The sequence below is a fragment of the Nothoprocta perdicaria genome, unplaced genomic scaffold (genome assembly GCF_003342845.1).
Source record: "Nothoprocta perdicaria isolate Ctin4 unplaced genomic scaffold, notPer1 scaffold_2, whole genome shotgun sequence".
NCBI lineage: Eukaryota > Metazoa > Chordata > Aves > Tinamiformes > Tinamidae > Nothoprocta > Nothoprocta perdicaria.
The window spans coordinates 9052623-9074456 of NW_020455204.1; the positions used below are offsets into that span (position 1 = coordinate 9052623).

The following is a 21834-nucleotide window of genomic DNA, read 5'->3' on the forward strand; positions in this document are numbered from 1 at the left end:
TTACATTTCACATCTTCAAGTAGAACTATTCTATTCTGCAGAATATAAGTTCTGTGGAGCATTCAAACCCTCCTGACTTTATGCTTACTCATTGCAATGCTGTTCTTTGAAGGGTAGACGGTGGCATCTGGACATTGCCTGAACAGGGATTCCCAAGTCACACCATTTTCCAACTGCCACAGAAAATGCCAGCTGCACTTTGCCTGAGATGTCATTGAACAGGCCAAGAAAAACACTAAGTTTAAAAGAAATTGAACCACATATTATTATAACAAGACCTAAAAATATTTAAGTATTACTCTTTACTTTGAAAGTATCTTAAAATCTTTTAAAATCACTTTTTTTTTTTTTTTTGCCTCACTACTTTCATAATGAATAGAAATTGTGTTATATATTAAAAAAATAACACACAAATATCTTTGGAGAATAATCTTTTTCCATTGCACCTGTGTTGTTTATTTTCATTATTTTATCTGAAGTCTACTGATTAGACATTTTTAGGGGAACAGTGGTAATTTTAGTAAATTAAAAATTGGACTAAATGTTAAAATATAGATATATTTTAAGAAAAAAACAAGTCACGTATTAGAGGCTACCAGCCATCACAACCACATGCTGTTGAAGGAAAAAATGAAAAGTGATACACAAGAACAGTCACATATTATTTTCAGAATGCTGGTGGCAATACTGTTATATGCTCTTTTCAATTAAAAGTACAAGAAAATATGGAATTTACATGATAACTCAAGAATTTTCATTGATTCAACTGCAAAAGACATCAGAAAGGTTGTAAATTCTAAAATGTGACATACCTTCAAATAACATTTCAAACAATTATATTTGAGATAGTTCATCCCACTATACATTATAAATAGAGCCAAAAGAAGTATAAAAATTCCAGTGTTTGTTTTTTATTATTATCATGGACAGTTTGGCAATTAGTTCAAGGCATGGGGATTCTTAATAATAAAAGCCACCTTGCTCTCTGTGACCTGATCTGCTCCATCCTGTCATGAGCTCAGCTCAATTTTAAGCACACACCTGAAGGGCTATTGAAGAAAGAGGCTGAGCTTACTCCACTTAATCTGAATGGGAACTGCGGGGCCTCATCCCGAGTTGCTGCAGTTGATGCACATTCTGCCTCTGGTTTCAAGAAAGGCAGGAGTGGTTCTGCCTGTGTTACGATTTTAAACTTCATGCACATTCAGCCTGTAATCGCATAATTTCTAACTGCTCAATTTAGCAAACACAAGGCTTATTAATAAATCTATAAGCAGGTATTCTGAGCACTTTAGTGAATGCCTACCCAAAAGGATAATGAAAGGAGGGGCAGGGAGAGAGAAAAAACTCCTTATTGATCTTATGCTACATAGTCTTCCACTGTCTTTGACAGATGGAAGAAAATTCTCACAGCATGGGATGGAGCTGATGGTTTTGCCCTCAACACTTCTTAAACGGTTATGCAAAGAAACAGAGCTAAAGAGAGGAAATAATATGAAAGTGGGAATCTAAAGCTCAGTGGGAAAAGCTTCTTCTCCAAAAGCCCCAGTCCCTGTTTTAGAGACTCCTTATGCAGTTTGCATTCTTTAATCTCCTTAATCCCTTAATCTTGCATTTTTAGCTTCCAGTGGCTCTTACAAAAGAGGCTCATAAAGTGGCATCTTCAAGGGTACCCGTGAGCCCACTGGCTAGGGTATTTTCTGCAGAAGCAGGAGTCAAGTGCGATCGTCATCCCCCTCCTAAGTCAGAAGGGGATAAAACGCTGCATTTCTCACCTCTGGGGTAAGCGTGTCGGCAACTAGGCTGTTATGAACAAAAGGGCAAGGCAACTTCTGCTTGCGTTCTGAACTGAAACCTAAGCCGATTTGGTCCGTGCGAGGCACGACCTAAACACGCTGGGTGAATGGGGCCCCTCGCTGAGCGGGCCCAAGGGCAGCCCCTTCCCTGCACCCAGCGGCTCTATGGGGGACACTCCCGCATGGGTGCGGGGACCTCTGCGCATTAAGGAGGTGTCCCCAGGAGCTGCACATTCACGACTGCAGGAAGGAGCACGGGGAAGTATCTGTTCAGGAAGAGATTGTCCAAAGCCAACATCCCAGCCCCACTGAGGCAACTCCAGCACGTGCAGCCCAGGACAGCAGATGGTCTGAACTGCCGTCTTGAGTCTAACTGCCTAAAGGACATCTCAGTCCATCTTAGTAGTGTCACAGAGGATAGAGTGTGGGCTCAGGTCACCATGCAGTGGCATAAACACAGCTCTGCTGGCACTGTGCGGGGAGCAGGTCTTCTCGTATTTTAAACACTGCTTGCCCAGACAGCCCAGAGAGAAAGAAAAAGTGAAGGGACAGAATTTGGATGAAATAAGTACACACAAAAAGTATAAAACTTATTACAAAGGTCTATTATTCTAGTAAGAGTCCCTTTGATTAAATATCATTCAAGCTATTCTTCCACTTAAAATCACTGTAGAAAGATTACTTTATCTGTTAAAGCACAACAAGCTCATTTTTAAGTCTACCATACATTCCATTCACTGTAGATGTTACAGTAAATAAGGATATTCAGGAAACATCACGTGTTTCAGTCTGTCGGCAGTTTATACGGACGTATTTTGAAGAGAAGCTGAGGGGCCCATTTCTTTGCACAGCTTTTCTCACAGAAGTTCCTCGCTTATTACAACCTATCCACACAAACAGCAGGACTTGCCCACACACAAGGATTCATACACAAATTCTCTGTGCATGTAGCTCCTGCATAAAATTTACTGGAAAAGATTTTTTAAAAATTAAACCCGCTCCCATTAATCCTTAACCTATTAATATCATTCTTTATATACAACTCATTATCTGTTCTGAAAAAAAACAAAACCCTACGTCAAAAAATAAAAGAATGTGTAGCAGAGAATTCTTATGCCTTCCAATAACCAAAGGTATTATTAAAGACATAATGCATCTAAGTAGTTTTATGAAATAAATGTTCTGACTGCTTGCCAGAAACACTTGCCAAGGTACCGGTTTTTCATATTAATTGCTTTTTTTTGAATAGGTGCTTCCAGATGCTGATGGACACCATCACCAACAGAACAGCTTCTGCACTCCCACACTGTCCAGTCAGGCAGTTACTACTGCAGCATTAGCACTCATTTTGATATTAAGGAATATATTTAAAGAGTCCTGCCACTGGTGACAGAAACCCTATTTACCAACCGTACTGGAAACTGGAATTATATTGGTACAGGGCAAGTGCCAAATATAATACACATGGACTAAAAGCCATTTGCATCAGGAGCAAATACCTGTAAAATGAAAAAGTATTTTACTCGATTTGAGAAGGGAACAAAAGAAATCTTTTCATCAGTTAGTTGCAAAAATGGGGAATTTCCTGCAAAATTATAGTATTAGAGTATCAGCTATGTGTAAATAAGAGATGAAACTATAGTGTTATATGTTCCCTTTTAATTATTATTTAGCACTAAGCCGCCATTAGATTTCAAACATCAGTAGTTGTTCAATCCCTGCCTCCTCTGAGTCTTGAGAAGTGCACAAAGCTTCTCATCACAAGCTGACTTCTTGCGAGGCACTATATTATAAAAGCAAGGAATCCATCACAATTAGGATACATGAAGGTCAAGAGATTGTCACAGGTCATGTATGCTGAGAAGACAGTTATATTTGAAACCTGTACCTTAACTTCCCTTTAAAACAGTATAGACTGCTCAGCAGAATTCTTATCTGCATTTCTGAGACTTCAATTGCTGTGTCATCTTTTTGCAGATCCATGCCACATAAAAATTTCTTGAAAACACACCAACAAAACCACTTACTGTAAAGAGAAACAAATCCTAACAGAATATAGTCCTTTAAAACAGAATACAAAATACTATTGCAGTTGTTTAAAAAGTTTTTAGCTTTAACCTGACATCTCAGTTTCCATATTTCTTTTCTCTTCACAATAATCCTTCAACTCAGCATGACTTTCAGGCAGCCGGATTTTATTTCTGTGAACCTGCAAAACAAGAAAACATGAAGCTTCAACACGAAAGCTTCGTGCAATGCCCTTTCCTTCAGCCCTCAGCACACACATGGAAAGTGACATTGTTCTCAGTCAAGTATGAATGCATGTGAGAACAGGGAAAAACCAGCATCACATCACGACAGCAAGAGGCGATTTTTACAGTGAAAGCTGTAAACAAAAGGAACCGAGAAGAACAGTAAAAAAGAAATACATATACATAGAGAGAGAGAGAAAGAGGGAGGGAAGGAGGGAGGCTCAGTATTTTTGGTTAAATTCATTCTGCTTCTTGTCTTTTCCTCCTTTCTTTCCCTCCTCCAAGTATACTTTCCCCCTCCTCTCCTGCAAGAAATGAGAGGGAAATGGGAAGAGAAATCTGTGTCGTACTCCTTCCGAGCCCCAGCTTCCCAGTCACCTTCATCCTACCGTAAAGGAAGCGAGCAACAACACGCTGACACCAGCCCAAACTCGCTACGTTGCTCCCCCACACAAGATGCCAAGGGCTAAAGTACATATTGCAGCCTAATAAAAAAAAATGCTGGCTTCTCACACTAGAGTTAGCAACTTTGACTGGAAGTGGATAATTAAACTGTGCTAAGATGATTTTATTTTATAGCATTTTCATCTATCTCAGAAAAAGATTTAATAAATGCCGCTTAAGAGATCTGAGTCATAAAGTGAGGTTTATGTACTTTAAAATACTTTAATTTTCAGTTAGTCAAGTGTGGGTTAAAAAAGAAGAAAAAGAAAGTATCAGTAGCAAAAATCTCTACCCACCTGAAGTTGTGGCTTGTGAGGTATCTGATAGCTGCTGGTTTGATGCGAGCAACTCCTCCCTGGCTATGGCTTCCTCTTCCCGTGATCACGTAGAGATAGGGTTTGCCGCCCGTCCGCTGGTGCTCTGTAACAGCAGGGATCAGAGCCATCACTTCCTTCTCTCTGGAGCCTTAGCACTCAGCAGAACTCTTCTATCCCTACTTCTGAAAACCTCCACCACAGTAATTTAAAACTTTTTTTTCCCCCCCCAACACTGGCTCTGCATCTTTTAGGTATATACTGCCATTTCCCCAGTCTTCTAGCATTAAAAAATTCAACGTCAGAATTTAGAGAAAAAGAAAACGTAGATTTATCCAGCTTAATGGCAATATTCACACTGTGATCATCACAAAATCATTTTAATTTCAGAGCAGCTTTACTAGACATATCACCTAATCTTTACTTGGAATTTACCTCCTCTGAATAATAAATGAATATGACAAGTAAAATTGCAAAATTAAAAAAGGGAGGGTGCAAATTAGGTTAATTTTGTAAGAGTCTTTCTATTAGTAGTTAAAATTTGAATGCTAGGATAACGTGAATAAAAATATAATAGATTTTACTAGATAAAGAGAGAAAGGAGGAAAGAAGGAAAACACAAATTCACGTCATTTTTGACCTATACTTACTTCAATACTGACTTCTGCAATGTTGCAACGCATGAATCAATATATCAACATATGATATGAACTTTATTAGGGTATCTATCTATGCAAAAAAAAGGAAATACTACTTCTCCTAAACCATATCATAATAGTGTAAATTAATTAAGAGTTTGAAAACAAGGAAAAAAAATATAAATGAAACTGAATTCTCACAACAACTCAAGATTTGCCAGTTAAAAATTATGACTTCATGTGATATCACTCCTAACCTATCCTCTTTTCTTGTCCAACTTGATTTGGGTTTTGTATTAGTTTATTGTTAATACCGCCAGGACTATGGGCTCATTGATTTACATATAACATACACTGAAATAAATGTTTTCTAAAATTAGGAAACTGAACGGAATGGGGACCCCCCCACCATATCCAGGATTCCCAATGTAGGCACACATTTGGCAAATTAAAACTCTAAAAAGCATTAGTACAGCTGAAGGTATACAAACATTTTTTTAGGAGTAGCCCAAAAGATAACACGATTTAGTAACTTCTAAGCTATATTGAAAAAAGGTATGTCTAAGACAAATCCATACAAAAGTTACTGAAAGACATATCAACCTGTGCACTTTTACCTAAAAGTTGAAGAATTTATAATCATTGTGATTAGAATCTCACCATAGTGATTTCTATTTACAGATTAAAAGAGAATTCTGGCAAGGCAGAGCAAAGGTGACAAGGATGCTTGCACCACTGGTTTTGTTACAAGTGTCAGGAAGGAGGATGAATAAGAAAGGGACAGATCGAGTCTTAAAAAAAAAAAAAGCAGAAAATAGAACAGAAAGAAAAGGAAGGTTAAAAAAAAAAGCACAGAGAGAGGAGGAAGAATTACTGTCATGCCAAACAAACAATTAATTGTGGGAGCTTTAAAAATGAAACAACACAAGAAGCCAGTTGTTCTGCTAAGTTAACTCACTTACAGTCAGACATTTTGGCACTGCCACACATCGTGATTTCTTGGAAATTAGGAAAATGGGGTAACTTGGGTGGGTTTTGGTTGTTTGGTTAAGTATTACTAGCTTATCCTACCTTCACTTTTTTCCTGCAGCACTCTGGACAACTCATTGACAGCTTCGTCCACGTGAAGACCGTGCAGATCCAACACATTCATGGGCAGCAGGGAAGTATTCACCTTCTCAAAGATCTGCATGGCAGCCGCATGGTTGGCTTCTTTCATCTTCTGCTCGTGAAGGCGACCCTTTATTCACAAGCACATCCACCATTACACTCCAAGACATAATCCAAGCTCCACTCTGGGGGCTCAGGTTCAAACTGACACCTCTGGTGTCTGGCAGGGCCCTTCTAGATTTCACTGCTTCAAACTGTGAGCTACCATCACAACAGAACTTCGAAGGCACTCAGTAAGACCCACACACAAGGAGATGTTGTGGGGGTTTTTTTTGAGTAGTTTTTAAGAAACTACTCAAAGCTGACACAGAGAAGAAACTATAAAGAAATGTTCACAAACCGTAAGTTCCTTATACAGACCAAAGTCACAGTCCATGTTCGTTTTCAATGTATTATTCTAAAAATGGTGGCTTACTTTTTTAAAATATTTTGCTAAAAGCACAATGAAATCATGCCCAAACTTACAAACAGCCCACATGTTATATTTGAGGTTGCCTCTACTAACACATTCCCTTGAAATCATGCTAGTCAAGAAGGGCAAGCACTTTTCTGATAGATGCCTGGTCTGTACTTATTTTTTATGTTTGATCTTTTATGTTTGACCATTCCCTCCCAGAACTGGGTGTGAGAGCAGTGCAGCTACTCACGTTGCACCCTGTAGGCACAAGAACAGTACCAACTATTTCCTATGAACTTCGCAGCGGCAGCCTGCAAGAGACTGAAGCAACACTTCATACCTTTGCAGATCTGCAGCCAGAGTTTGAAAAGAAATGGAACATGTAACTCTAGGTATTGGTCTAGCAAACACTCAAGTAAGAACAGAAGTGGCAGCCTGTCTTATGCTTTCTTCAAATGGAAAATCAGGTGAAGCACCCTGGCGTCAAACGAGAGACATCAGCCCCATAGCTCCCACTTGCACAGGATTACCAGGGCAGACTAAAGCCACCAAGTATAAAGCTCAAAGTATTTTTCACAAATAAAGGTAATAGTTTTCCTTTAATTACCTAAAAGAAAATATATTTTAATTTCCAGAGCATTATTGTCCTTAATTCTTAAGACAAACAGCAAGTTAGGACTTGAAGTTAAATTTGTAATCAAAACTTATGTGGACCTGTGTTAAGGATCTCCCTAAACTTCAAGAATATACAGACCAGGAATATAAAAAGTCGTTCATTAAAAAGATATTCAGTGTTTCACACATGTATAGTAATAATCCAAACATGTATTCTAAAATATTCTAAATAAGTAGCAGAAAAGCTTTTTAAAGATAATAAGTAAATTCAGAAGTGTCCTTTTGTTCTGTCATGATGCAAATTATAGTTTGTTTTTTTTTTAATAAAAAGTCACCTCTCATTCTACATATGCCAACGATTACTGAAAAGTCCTTGCAGAGATCTGTAACAGAATTTTTGAATGTGATATGAATGAGGTAGAAATGGAAAGGTCTTGTGTGTGAAGGCACCAGAAGAAACCCTGTACTGCAAGAGTTACAAGAATGGTTGGTATTCGTAGCCAAAAATATGATCAACAACAACCAAGCTACTACATACCAAGAAATGTCTCCATTGGCACCACAAGACTGGTGCTCCCCGGCCAGTGAGTAAATGGCTCATCTATAGGAGACCTGTGCTCCAGGGACAGAAGGACAGTAAAATGTGTGACCACCAGCAGGAAAACAGACTCTTGCCATCAAGTGACCCAAAATAAGGAAACAAGGCCCCAGGCAGCAGCTTTGCCCGGGATTTATACAGGATGAAGAGGTAAGACACTGAGGCAATAGATTAGATCATGCTATCTGTTCCATTCCTAGAAAGAGTCATCTAAAAACAGTTTGCTGTCCTCAAGCAAGAATCCGATAGCTGGTGTTTCTTCACTCCGTGTTGTGCACAAGAGCACATGGACACAAATCTTGGCACTTGCAACTATGGGGGTATCTGCATAAGTGGGACTGAAATGTAAACAAAAATGAACATATGCGACTGAGCACCTAATTATCACATTTCCTAAGGTCTCCCACAGAATTTGGTTACATCAGCTGCATCATTGCTAATGAAGATGAGGTTAATTATAAGATTTTCCAATATAACCATATGCAGAGAACAGTAATTGAGGAAATTCATCAACTGCAGTAGGGAAAATTTTGTTCTGATCGCTTCCAACATGTTATTTAAGAATCTCTCTAAATTGAGAAGAAAAGTACAATATTTACATTTACCTGCTGTGCATAAAAAGCTGCCACAGGTTTCATACCCATGCGATAGGCCTCTCCAGCTTTTTTCAAAGATTCCTGTCTCTTTTGCTGGTGAAGAAAAGCTTCTGCTCTCAAATCATCATATTGTGGATACTCAAAGTCTTGGAATATCATTTCATTCAGAGTATCTTCCTCTTCCTTACTTTTTTTTGCCTGTAGGAATTAGCAATGTTGAAGCTAAGTATGCATTGCAGAGCCCTTTCACCGACAAGACTTGGGGTAAGTTTGTAGTACACTATGAAAATATACCTTCTTCTCACGGTTCTTTGCAGCACTGCAGAAAGGAACAGTTTCATTCTGCTGAGCACTTTCTTGAGCTACAACTGTTTTTACAGGATCTGCCTCCAGAACACAGTTCAGAAACTGTTCAGTCTGTTCTAAAGAATAGCTGTAAAGGATAAGTAAAATCTGTAACTTGACAAATACATTAACAGCTGCTACATTTAATAGAATACACATTATGGACTTCTATACTGCTACAGAAAGAGATGTCAATGCAAATAAAGCACTGGAACTGAATTTTCCATCTATTTATCACAAAAAAAAATCTTGAAGACTCACTGTATTACATTAATAGTATCAACACACATGCAGTCTTGATTGACAGGGTGTGATTGAGGGGCACTGGGATATTACAATGACACACAAAAACTAAGTGAAGTGAATTGCACAATACCTTAGTGAAACAGACACCAGTTTAGAAGCACTGCTATTTGTGCAGGATATATTATTTCATCTTAATATCCTCTTGGCCCGGTTAGATAGTACAGACTCGGCTAAAGCTACCTCAGTTTTCTGAAACAGTGGTGCAAGGCAACCCATGAACTTCCAGTCAAGCTCAGTTATGACATTTAATGCAATAAGAGTAGGACACCAGTTGCCATCAGATTTCTAGTAAATTCTCTTTTTTTCTTTGTTCTTCATGCTGTTCAGTAAATAGACAAAAAGAAGTCTGATCCAAAGTAGAGAGAGATTTGGGGAAATTCTCTTCACTATGAAGAGAAACTAGAAGGTGAAAAAACAGGAGGTAGTGGAATGTCTGAGCTGTAGAAACAGATTAAGAAGTATTTTATACATTCCACAAAGAACAGTTTTGCTAACAACCTGGACAAGCAGAAAGACTGACAAGCGAGCACGCAAACACATACGAGTAGAAAGAAAGGCAACTTGTGAAGAATGAAAGAAGGAAGAAAAGCTTCTTTAGAAAAAGCTCTGTTCTCAGGAACTTGGATTTAAGAAGGCAGCCCCAGACCCTGGTAACACAATGCAGAAGAGAGGAATGGAAGAGCTGAAGCAATGGCTTATCTTCCAGAGCTACTGTGGCAGTCTTGAGAGTATTAGTGGCTAATACGTCAGGCTGTGGCAGCTTCCTCTTGGGATGGGTGCCACTTGCCGTGAGCTCACCCACCATCAGCATCCACCCCTAATCTCTCCCACTTGATTCTCACTGCACTTCTGGAGCAAAGCAGCAGCTCCACGGACGGAGAGACTCCTCTCCTGAGGAGAGAACCAGGCTACACCTCAGAGGAACAAGCATAGGTATGCATACATACACACAGTCTTTTTAGCCTTTTAGCTCTTACAGACCAACTAGCTTTGCCTTTTATTAAATCTAGAAAGAAGGACTTTGTAAAAAAAAAAAAAACTTTTGCCATTTCTTAGCTCTTGATTTTTAAGACTGTAATTGTGCACCATAGAGCACTGCTGAGCAACAGTCTTGCGAAGAACTTTAAAGGTTTCTTACTTGTTATCCTTGAAGATATCCATTAAGAAATTTTGATTAATGGTTGGAAACATCTCAAAAAGTTGCTTCTCCTTTAGCTTGGCAGCACAGTCTTTTCTTGCCATGGAAGGAACTCGTTTCTACCCAGAAGACAAAGGAAGTAGTATTACATGCTCACCATTAGAACAAAATATGTTAACAATGCATCTAACCTAATTACACTGTTATTTGCTACAATTTCAAAAAATATCTACTCAATAGGCATGTACCTCCAGCAGCAACAAGCAAGTATCAGCCCACTAGAGTGACTTGACAAGAAGAAAAGGTAACAGATACAATACACTGCTGCAGCTCCCTCATCTCAGAGGAAGTAGAATGAGAAGGATTTTTAGAATGTGTTTCAGTTTTGGAATTCTGTTTTGAAGTTTCTGTTCAGGAAACTTTTTTGTCTTGGTGTATGTTATTTGTAGCTCTACTGTTATAAATACATCAGTAAAGTCAGGCTGAGTAGACAACCAAATTATAACCTCGAATAAATAGGACTGATCATTCCAACACTTACATTAAAAAAAAAACCTAAAGCAAAAAGCCATGCTCTATAAATTCAAACTGAAAATAAATCTGCAGCTGTTGTTGTTATCGGTCAGCCGCACACATGTGGTTCAAGGAACGAAACCACAAGTCATTCTTTTAAAGTAGAAGCTAATGACATCCAACTTTGTATGTCACTGGGAATAGAGCTGCACTTTTTAGGACAGCTACTTATCAGAAACAATGACCAAAAATTAAAATACAATGACCAAAAATTAAAATTTATGTTATGAATTGTCATCCAGTAGAGGGCAATAATACACATGCACCAGCTAGAGTATGGAAACTAAAGAAAACACAAAATTAACAAAAAAAGTAGCAGAAAACTCAACAGTCAGCATAAAAAACACTCAACAGTCACTCAAAAGTCAGTACAAAAAAATAACCAACTCAGATGAAAACAAAACTTTTTTTTTTTTTTTTAGCTCATCTGTTAGAAACATTGTGAGTTCTCCCTATAGAAAGTGTCAAAAGCAGTATCTAAACAAACAGGGCATGCAGCTAGCTTTTTTTTGATGCAGCTTTCCCACCAAGGAGTGAGAAAAAAAAGTCACACTGCTCATATCCACCTCTGTTTTAAAGCAAGCCATCGAAATAAAACACATTTCAAACCAATGCAAATGCTAACCTTTACAGTGAAATTCAGCATGAACTGTTTGTGAAACAACTAAAATATTATATATTTAAATTATTTTAAAAGCAGCCACATTAATCACAAACTTTTGCATTACAGTAATCAATACCAGCTGGCACACACTTCTCTGCTGAATTCAGACTGTTGTCAGCAGCAGAAAATGAGTCTCCAGATAAGCCATATTCTGCTTTAGTAACGATACTGAAGTTATACTGCATTAAAAAGGGGTAATATACATACGAGATCCTGTTTCTCCTGCATGGCTATTTCTTCAGATATTATTTGTCTGAGAGAAACTTTCTGAATCTGAGCATTCCAGTGATCCATAAATGGGAAGGCTTCTGACGCTGCCGATTTTTTAGTCTGAATGTCATTAGATGACTCTGAAATCCAGCTCAAATTTTTATTCTGCTTTTTACTGTCTGCGTTCTGTGATAACTGCACTTCTGAGTCATCTGTATCTGTCTGCTGACTCAGAGTGGGACCTTCAAAAGCAATAAAGAGAGGTGCCAAATGAAACAATTATTAACTTACTTCTATTAGCAAAGGCAAAAAGTAATTATGGTTTTTGTTTCCCAGCCTAGACATTTTGGTGGTTTTTTTTTGTAGTTATTAAAATGTCATCATTAACACAAAAAGCAACACCCTCTTTTTACCATATTCTTTTCTATTTTCTAAAGACTAAACGATCTTCATCTATTTTCCAAAACAAGAGCAAAACTACAGATACCAACTAAATATTCAAGTGCTAAGACTTACTGCGGTGAGCTACCTTGCACACGTGTAAGGGCAGGGTTTGTTTGCCCACTTTTGAAAGCCAGTTTCTTCACACTCACATCTACCTGCCTGCCTCTTCCCTCTACAGCTTAAGGGCAGATGCCTCCTGCACCTTCCACGAGCTAAAGGTACAAGCTCCATGTGGCCATGTGAGTGGAGAGGCTGCCTCTGCCCTGGGATCGAGTGGTCCCCCAGGTCCACGCACGTGCATGGGTTGTGCAGCAAACAGACATTTCTTCCTCAGAGCTGAGGTGACCAAAGAGTCTAAGACTTTCTGAACACGGACTTGCATCTTCCTGCTGTAGTCAGTTCCTCCAAGAAGGACAAAAGAAGCTGTGAACACCCTGACCTGTGACCCTGCCCTGCAGAAGTCTTATCCTGGTAGGAATTCTGGGCTGGAGCGGTGCCTGCTCTGCCCACAGAGGCTTCCCTTGGAGATCACAGCGATGCACTATGTACCTGGCTGTACCTGGCTGGGATCAGCAACAGGACTTATAATTAGCTGGTTTTCTTTTTCTGTATCTTTCAGAGAACAGTTAATGGAAGTAAGGCCAATAAATGAAAATGTTGCTTACTAAATGAATCTACCATTTTTCCAACAGCCAGAGTATTTGCAACCTTACTGAATTTTTAAAGAACTAAATATTTTTACAGAACAGGGAAATACACAGTGTACCTTCTGCAAGCAGTTTGCGTGATTCATCTTCTCTCCTCTGACGCTTCTAAATAAAAATAGCAAAACCATGAATGTTAAAAGGCAATAAATATAGAATTTCGCAGGAAAATGCAGCAAGCGTTCGCTTCTAGGTAATCCAGCTTCAAAATGATGTTTCACAGGATTTCTCAAAGATGGGATATTTTAAAAGAACTATATTTAAGAAAAATATTTGAGAAGTAACACTTGAAAGGCACAGCTATATTTCCAACAGCTTAGCAAACTAGAGGAATGTGTCTCTAGAGGAAGTGCTAAGATTTTATAATTGTAGTCTATATATATATATATATATATATATATACGGCTATATATATATACACACACACACACAGAGCCATGAAGAACCTGGCTGTGCTTTGTGGTAGAACATACAGTGGCAGGAAATCGTGAGGATAGAAAATTTTTCTCAATTACTGCACATGGGGACATTTTCCATACAGAATAATTCATACTCAGAATTTCTCTTTCAAGTCCAAAGGCTAGTTATGGTTAGACAACGTTTTCTGTCAATCTTCTGTTGAAACTGTCTGTGATGATGCTCCCCCTCATTTGTTAGGATGCACAGCATGCAATTTCTTCAGCCTTTAAACTTTTTTTACAGCTCTGATGATTATTCCCTATGACACATTGATAAACTATACATCTCAGAAATTATAATCACATTCTATTACTGTTCTCCCAAAGCTATTTACATCTTACAAACAAATCAACAACAACAAATGAAGAGACAAGTGGTCTGCCAAAGCACAAACATAATGTTTCATAAACAAGGAAGCTACTGACCAGAATCGATTCCTTCCATTTCTCATGAATCACTTTTGCCAAATTCAGATCAATATGAACCACACAGTCCTCAACGGTTAGTGATCCTTATGGAAAGGAGAAAATATATTCATTAAGGCATTCTGCACAGAGTATTATAATTACAGAGTATTATCCAAGCAACTAAAGTACAGTATTAATATTAGTTACAAATTTCAGTTCTCCTCTTTAACTGCAATCCATATGCAATTGTTTTTACATAACACAACGTATTAGCCAATATCCCACAGCAATCACATCTCTCCTTTTAACATAACTGAAAAACAAACTCCAAGTATCCCTTCCTGTTCCAAAAGAAACAGCAGTAACCATCATGGTGTCATGATATATCTTCCTCCTGACATACCTTTCTAATAGTTATCTTTCTCATATACATCGTAAAAAAGCAGCACAGATCTAAAACACCAAAGCCACCTTTCTGCTAGCAAAAAGGAACTCGATTCCTGGAAGGATAGGGATGTAAGGCAGAAAGGCTGGCAGCCAGAGCCACCCACTATGCACGGAAGACTTCACATCAAGCAATTTTCATGGGAAAAGGAAGAAGGAAAAAAAAAAGAGAGGAAGAGAAAAAAATAGTATGTTATTGCATTTTTTCCATCTCCCTTCTTTTATTAGTTTTCACTTCGCATTTCATATCTTGATACACGTTCAAGCTGATTATGGTTTTCCTCACCATGTTCCCCCAGCAGCCCGCTGTGGTGTTTCATTTTGTTTTCATCTTTTGTTACAGCCTTACTTAATTTTCTGTCTCAACAAGTGCTTGACTTCTTCTTCCCCAATGTAGCCAGCGCTATCAAACATCAACATCACGACCCTCAAACAGTCAACATTTGCACCAGCCTCATCAATTCCATAGCCTGAGGTTGAAAACAAGCTCAAAGGCCTGTTGCTCAAAAGAAAAGCTAATTTGTTTTCTCATGCTTTTAAAGGATGTGCATGGATGAAGAGATAGATACAGGCAGAAGGTTGATACCTTCAGTACTATTATCTACATTTTACACCATGTTCAGTTCCATTTTTAAATTAACAAAAGCAATACAACAGTAGCCAAGGGGATTGTACAATTCTACTTCTGAAAACCAATCATGAAAGAAGGGAAGAACAGGAAAAAGAAGAAAAGGTTTTCCTTAGCTAAACTTTTCACAAAAAAATAAGGATTATAATTTTGCCCATACCTGCATCAATGCCAACAGGCCCAAATATCTCTTTCAATTGGAGTGCCAGTTCCGGAGGCAATGTTAGCTCTAGACAGTCTATATTGAAGGCCACAGAGGGTACTGCTGAAGGGTTTTCTATCTGGGCATCCCAATTTGGAGGTTCATTTTTTTCTTTACCAAATACCTCCCTGGATCTCCCTTGGGTTTCTTTATCAGATTCTAGTTCTTTATTACTTGTAGGATCCTTCTGAGATGTTTGATCCATTTCCAGTAACAAAGCAGCTGTATTATGGACTTTGCCATTCTCTGTACCACTTTCTGAAAGGTTACTGCCATTTTCATTATTTAATTTGATTTCCAAATTGGCAGGAGTTGTGTGAAGACCATGAGGTGAAGTCACAGGTCCACATAAACCTGCATCAAGCGGAGAAGCTGACTGCTTGTTCTGGGTTTCCTCAGCAGTACTCACAGGCTGCCTGTCTATTTTCTGCATTTCTGACATGGTCTGTTCAGTGATATCTGCTGCTGAGCCAGCTGCATCAATTCCAGGAGCTGCATCACTGGGATTTTGGTGTTCTGCTGAATCATTCACGCAGACAGCAGTTAATGAGTCAGATATATCAGCACCTGTCCCAGTTACTGTGGTAGTACTACCTTCTGCAACGCTGATCAAGGAGTTCTTGTTCTCTGGGCCCTCAGAAATAGCTTCTTTCCCAAATACTTGCTGGGTTTGTTGAGGATTTGGGGGATTCTCACCACAGCTTGCATTTGCCTTGAAATCAGGGCCTGTGGCAACGGCCTCAGCTTCCCCTGTCTGCAAGCATTCAGTACTGACATCCTTGAATAGCTTCTCATCAGAGTCCAGCAGCAGGCCTGTGACCCAGTCAATGTCTTTGTTGCATCTTTCATACAAATCTTTCACAGCTTCAACGGAAAGAGACTCGAAGAGCTTGCAGAGCATACTTAACTTTTCAGACTCATCAATATTGATGAGCTCACTTTCCTCCACAAATGTACTTTTATCATACGTCACTCGATAGGGTATTTTTTCCTGGGACTCTGAAGCACCATCTACATCTTTGGGTCTGAAGCCATCTAGTCTGCCATGCAACACCTTGGCAGTCTCAGGAAAAAGCATTTTCTTTTCCAGTCTCCACAAGAGAGCAAAGTCCTGTGATTCAGTCTGTGAAGAGCTGCTTACTTGCCTATATGAGCACGTGTCATGTTTCTCTTCTGTAGCCATAAGCACAGACAACTGCTCCTCTGCTCTGGGAGGAGGCAGATTATTGTTTGTAAAAGTGAGAGCTAATTTGTGATGTTTCCTTGTTCTTTTATTTTGCTGATTTTTTTTCTCAGTAGTTGTTTCACTAGCTACTGCTTCAGGTTGCAATTTCTTCGTATCCTGCAGCTCCAGAGTGTCCACAGGTGTCCCACGAAGCACATCTACTGTGTCAAGAGCATTTCTATTACTGTCATCTTTAGTACTCATACCTTCATCTGATTGATTTAGACTGGTCTTCCTCACTCTCCTCGACCTTTGCTGTCTCTGTTCTAAAGAACCCGAGAGAGGCCAGTGTCCTACCATCTGTAATTCTGGGGCAATTTTATCTGAACTAACAGACACATTCTCTTCCTCCAATCTTTTTTCAACTGTACAAGAATCAGGCAGGCCCACTTGTTCCTTACCTAACTCAAAAGGAAGTTGACTAGGAGTTTTACCTTCCTTATCAGTCTTGGAAGATTTTTCTAGTCTTCTAGGTCTTTTGACCCTCTGTCCCATCGTTTGTTCTATAGGCCAATCCCCCAGGAAGTTTAGTAACTCTGGCTTTCCTGACATATCCAAAACTGAACTGCTTGGTTCAACTACATTATTTGTTTGTGTCAACTCTGGTTCTGCATTTATTTCACTGTGTTGTTCAACTTCAGTTTCACCTTCAACAACATCATTCCTTTGTGTTAATTCTGGTTCTGCGTTTATTTCACTGCTTTCAGTTTCACCTTCAACAACACTCTTATCACTACCTTCTTCAGCTCTTTCAGGAAGAGGCACTTGCAAGCAAACAGCCCCTTCAGAGCTAGTCACATCTACCTCAGCCACTTCTGTTTCAGTACTTCCTTCTATGTTTTCTCCCTTTTCTTCTTTTTTCTCAAAAAGCAGTACTTTTTCTTCACGATCTGACAAACAGATATCCAAGTCATCTTGAACAGCGGTGTTCTCAGAGCTGTGTTCCACTGAGCCCTTTTCCAGTTCTTTCTCCTCTTCCTGAAAACCTCCAGGAGCAGAATTATTTTCTAATATTAAAGAAGTAGCAGACAAAGGGGTTTTATCTTCAGCTGATGCAAGAGGCTCCTGTTTAGAAGCAAAAGGTCTTTCTTCCTTTACGTCAGAATGGGTCTCTCTCCTTCTGAAAGACAATTTGGAATGAAAAATACACCCATCTGAAACATTTTTAAGCACCTGTCCTTATTCATATTTTTAATTCTGAATCAGATATTTAACATATTCAAGATACAGATCAAAAGCTGCCTGCTAGAACACACTCTAATCATCCAGATGGAGAATAGGTATGAAATCTTCCCAGCCTCACACTCCAAAATCTTGTGAGGAAAAGAAACAAATTTAAGATGACTTAGCACAAACCTTGGGACTCATTAAGAAAAAAAGAAAGCAAGTAAAGAAGAGCTTTACTTGCTAAGTATCCCTCTTGCTTCATCAGGGGGCTAAGAACACTTGCCCAGTAGTCTATCTTTCCCCTTTCCTAACATCCAGTTATATAGAGAAGCAGGCTACTGCCTGCAATCTCCTCCTAGATATCACCAAACCTGGTAACTATGTGTATCCAATGAATGCTATGTGATCCTCAGCACTAGATTCTAAGCAGGTCTAGAAATTAAGCAGCAAGTAGTAATGTCTTTCACAACCTGCTATTCTCCATTAATTGCCAGAGTCCACCTCATATTAGGTATTTAAAAATAAATGAGATTTTCAAGATATGAGACTGTCAACCTAACTACTGTAATATCTGATTTCCCATGCATTTTTAGAATGCATGTACAGCATTACTCAGATCAGCCACTACAAAATAGCCCCACATATACAACATCATAAATTTACCCAATTCTACATTAAATAAACTCCACAAGAACAAGCACAAGATTCATTCCTATTACACTAAGAATCCCTCTCTTATGACAAAGGCATTGCATTATACCAAAACAGAGACTCGTAATCAGTAACCTCACTGCATATGGAACTTCATCTTTCTGAAAAGCCTGTTAGCTATTTTAACTATCCTTAATTGCAGTATAGATCTATCAGCACATTTCCAAGACAAGAGAAAGCAAGCTGAAAGGTAACACAGGAATTTTCAAAAAGACCAAGGAATTTTCAAAAAGAAGTGGAAAGTTGACCAGATTCTCTGATTACTCTTTTCCAAGTTCTTCATATTCTTAAATATCAAAGGAAAAAAAGTAGTGCATTTTATAAAACTAATTTTTGGAACACATTCACAGTTGAAGAGCATTAGCCAGTCTCCACTCCTAGAAAGTTTAAGTTCTTACTCATTTATTTGAGAATACAAAGACAGTAAAAATATCTAACCTAGAGCTTTCTTCTTGAGAAGAATCTTCACTCCATCCAGCAGCTTCTGATTTCTCTGGGACTGAAGAATTCAAGATTGAACTAACAGAAAGGCAGCGTTCATACCGTTCCAGCATTCGCTTGATCTTTTCTTTAGATATGCCATGAATGTTTCGCCTGGATTAAAAAAGAATAAGAGACTTTAAAAAAAAAAAAAAAAAAAAAAAAAGTTCAGATCTGTATATTAAAAAGACTGAGGAGGAAAAAAAAATTTTTTAAAAAAGTGTACAGCAAGACCAACCAGAGAACACAGGAGGCCAAGGCCAAAGCTGAAAGGGGAATTCTTTCTGTATCAGTGCACTAAGTCGTTCAGAACAGGAAGTTTTGGGCAAACTCCTGCCCCACTTCATAACATCTGGTGGCCCTTTTCTGCAAGAGGTTTTATTGCCTACTACTAAAAATCTAAAAAAAAAGTCATCAATAATGCCTTTTCTTCAAGTATCAGAATAACCAATAGTTGGATTCTGAATAATCCAAAGCTACCCTCAGCTCTCTGGAATATCTGAAAGCCTCATCCAGGCTTGACTGTGAGGCGCTCCTGCTCCTTAGAGGAGCAAGATATTGCCAGTCAGTGGGAAGCAGGCAGTCCTTGACTCCTACTGAAGTGACTTTCTACTCAGTTCCATTTTTCAGAAAGAAAATAGTCCACTATACCACCCTGGAAGCATGGCCATCTTCAAGCTACACATGGAAATTTGGGTGAAGACACATCATGTGAGCTTATGAGAAAATCACAGATTTCAGTTACCCTGAAATGGACCTCTGGAGACCACGTTGCCCAACACCCTATCCGGCACAGGTCCAACTAGCTCAGGCTATGTACAGGGCCTTATCCTGTCAAGTTCTGAATATCTCAGGATGAAAAGTCCATAAAATTTCTGGACATCCAGATTCAAGTCTTGAGTGCCCTCATACAAGAAAAAAAATCTTAGATGTAATCAAAATTTCCCATGTTCCAATTTGTGTCCATTTCCTCTTGTCCTATCCCTGCATGCTTCAGAAGAGACCTTTTTCATCTTCTCTTTAACTTCCCAATAGGTTGGGGAGCCAGCAACAGGAGCCTTTCTTAACTTTTTCTCCTTCATGCTGAACAAACTATGATGCTCAAAACTAACATCTGCAAAGCTGCTGGGATTGCACTGTCACATCACCCACGTATCCACCCCTGAGAGACACCAGTACCTCCTGAGCTGCTTTCTAGACAACTGACCACCATGTTCCCAACTCAGCTCCCAGTCTGTTTTCCAGTTGCTCTAGCATCCACTTAAATGGTTCCTATCTCTCCTATCTGGTTCTTAGTTTACTAAGGGAGACAATGTAAAAGGTGTTGCGGCAGGACAGACAAACAGTGTTGATCCACCCCAAGCAAGGGTTTGCTCCTCTCAATCCTCCAAGTACCAACTGCCCTACGCTGAGTGGCTGCAGACATGTTCCAAGTAAGGCAACAGACCAACTGCACGCAAACACAGACACATCCAACACTGTTTCTGCAGTTTTGGGATCCCAAAGGGGCCGTCACTGCACCTCAAACCCAAAGGAAGTGCAGTCATGGAAGCATTACATAATCACTACTGATAATAACCAGTTTCTTTTGTATGCAATTAAATTGACAGGAGAAAATTCTCATAATACTATATAAAACCCTGAAAAAAAGTTAAGACTGCATGCAAAATAATCAAGATAAAATACAATTACAGGATTTTATCACAAAAATCCTCATTGATCTCTTATTATCTCACAAGTCACTGTACTAAGTGGTACATTTTTTAAAAATACAAGGACACAGAACAAGAAAAATGTAAAATCTATTAGGATTTTTTCCTTTATATTCTTACCTTTCAAGTTCCTTTGGTTTAAACTTCCACCAAGTGTCTGGCTCTCGAAACATGACTTTGTATTTGAACTGCTGAGCCTAAATACAGCAGATATAAAATAAAGCAAAGACAAATCAGCCATTTCTTTATAGAAAAACATACAATGTACAGAAAACACAGGCAGCTTTAACAAAGCAAGTTTTGCATTTCTCAAAACAAATTTAATATTTGAAACCAGGAATTTTTGTTCAGTGTTCATTCCTGGAGACTTTTCATACTGCATGTATGATATGTACATATATATATGTGTGTATATATACATACATACACACACATTTTTTACTGTAAAGTGTGTACCATGATCACAGTCGAGTATCGCTGATCGACAGGCAGAGAGGTTTCACATCCAAGTCTCTAGGTAACATTCACCCCTGCCACACACTCAAAACGTGGTATTTATAGTGATTTTTTAATTTATTTGTATCCTTCCTTCAAACATTCCACCTCTTCCCAGGTCAGAGCGCAGAGTATCTCCCTTTTCCAGGAAGGCTACGGGCATGTTTACACTGTCTCTCACAGACAAAGACACTGCTTCCATTCAGAGTTTACCAGAGGCAAACCAGTTCCGGAATGGAAGCAATCCGGAGTCACTAGTGCAGATGTAAGGGAGAGCCTTCCTGAAACATGGAAAACCACAAGTCAAGACGATGTAAGTCTATGGTCCTTATATGGTCTAGTCTCATCAGGAGGGAAAAGCAGCCCAAAGTCTCATTAGGATCAACACTGTAAGTGCTATGTCATTTCCTACCATTCCTGTTTTTGGAAAAGCTTCTTAGAACCCTACTCACGCCCTGCATTTCCTGCAAGAATTTTTGTTATACCATTACTTCAAGATAGAGCAAAATCAGAGTCTTTTTAACAGACCCGTTACTTTGTCAAGTGTTAACAGAAGCGAGTATAATAAAATCAATATTTTTGTTCACAGAAATGACGGGGATGCAAGTCTCACTGCTCACTAATCTGCAGAGCCCGTAGGTAATTGCTCAGTGGCCGCCCGTTCTGCCCCGGGTGCTGCTGCACAGGCTCCCGCATGTGT

The 21834-nt window shown here is 39.0% G+C and overlaps 1 protein-coding gene across 5 annotated transcripts in view; it reads right to left on the reverse strand.

The window, feature by feature from the left end:
- Positions 1-1110: 1110 nt before the first annotated feature.
- N4BP2 (NEDD4 binding protein 2) overlaps positions 1111-21834 on the reverse strand; it is a 32646-nt gene continuing 11922 nt past the window's right edge. For 4 of the 5 annotated variants that reach the window (XM_026037549.1, XM_026037545.1, XM_026037546.1 and 1 more), the window contains 12 exons: positions 20760-20836; positions 18886-19041; positions 15303-17689; positions 14089-14174; positions 13267-13312; positions 12054-12298; positions 10610-10728; positions 9115-9253; positions 8830-9018; positions 6516-6684; positions 4789-4912; positions 1111-4005 (listed from right to left, as the gene is read on the reverse strand). In XM_026037549.1, the coding sequence (XP_025893334.1) occupies positions 3960-4005; positions 4789-4912; positions 6516-6684; positions 8830-9018; positions 9115-9253; positions 10610-10728; positions 12054-12298; positions 13267-13312; positions 14089-14174; positions 15303-17689; positions 18886-19041; positions 20760-20836 (3783 nt within the window). In that variant the 3' untranslated portion in view covers positions 1111-3959. The remainder of the gene's footprint in view (positions 4006-4788; positions 4913-6515; positions 6685-8829; positions 9019-9114; positions 9254-10609; positions 10729-12053; positions 12299-13266; positions 13313-14088; positions 14175-15302; positions 17690-18885; positions 19042-20759; positions 20837-21834) is intronic. The other variant, XM_026037548.1, reaches the window with a different exon arrangement.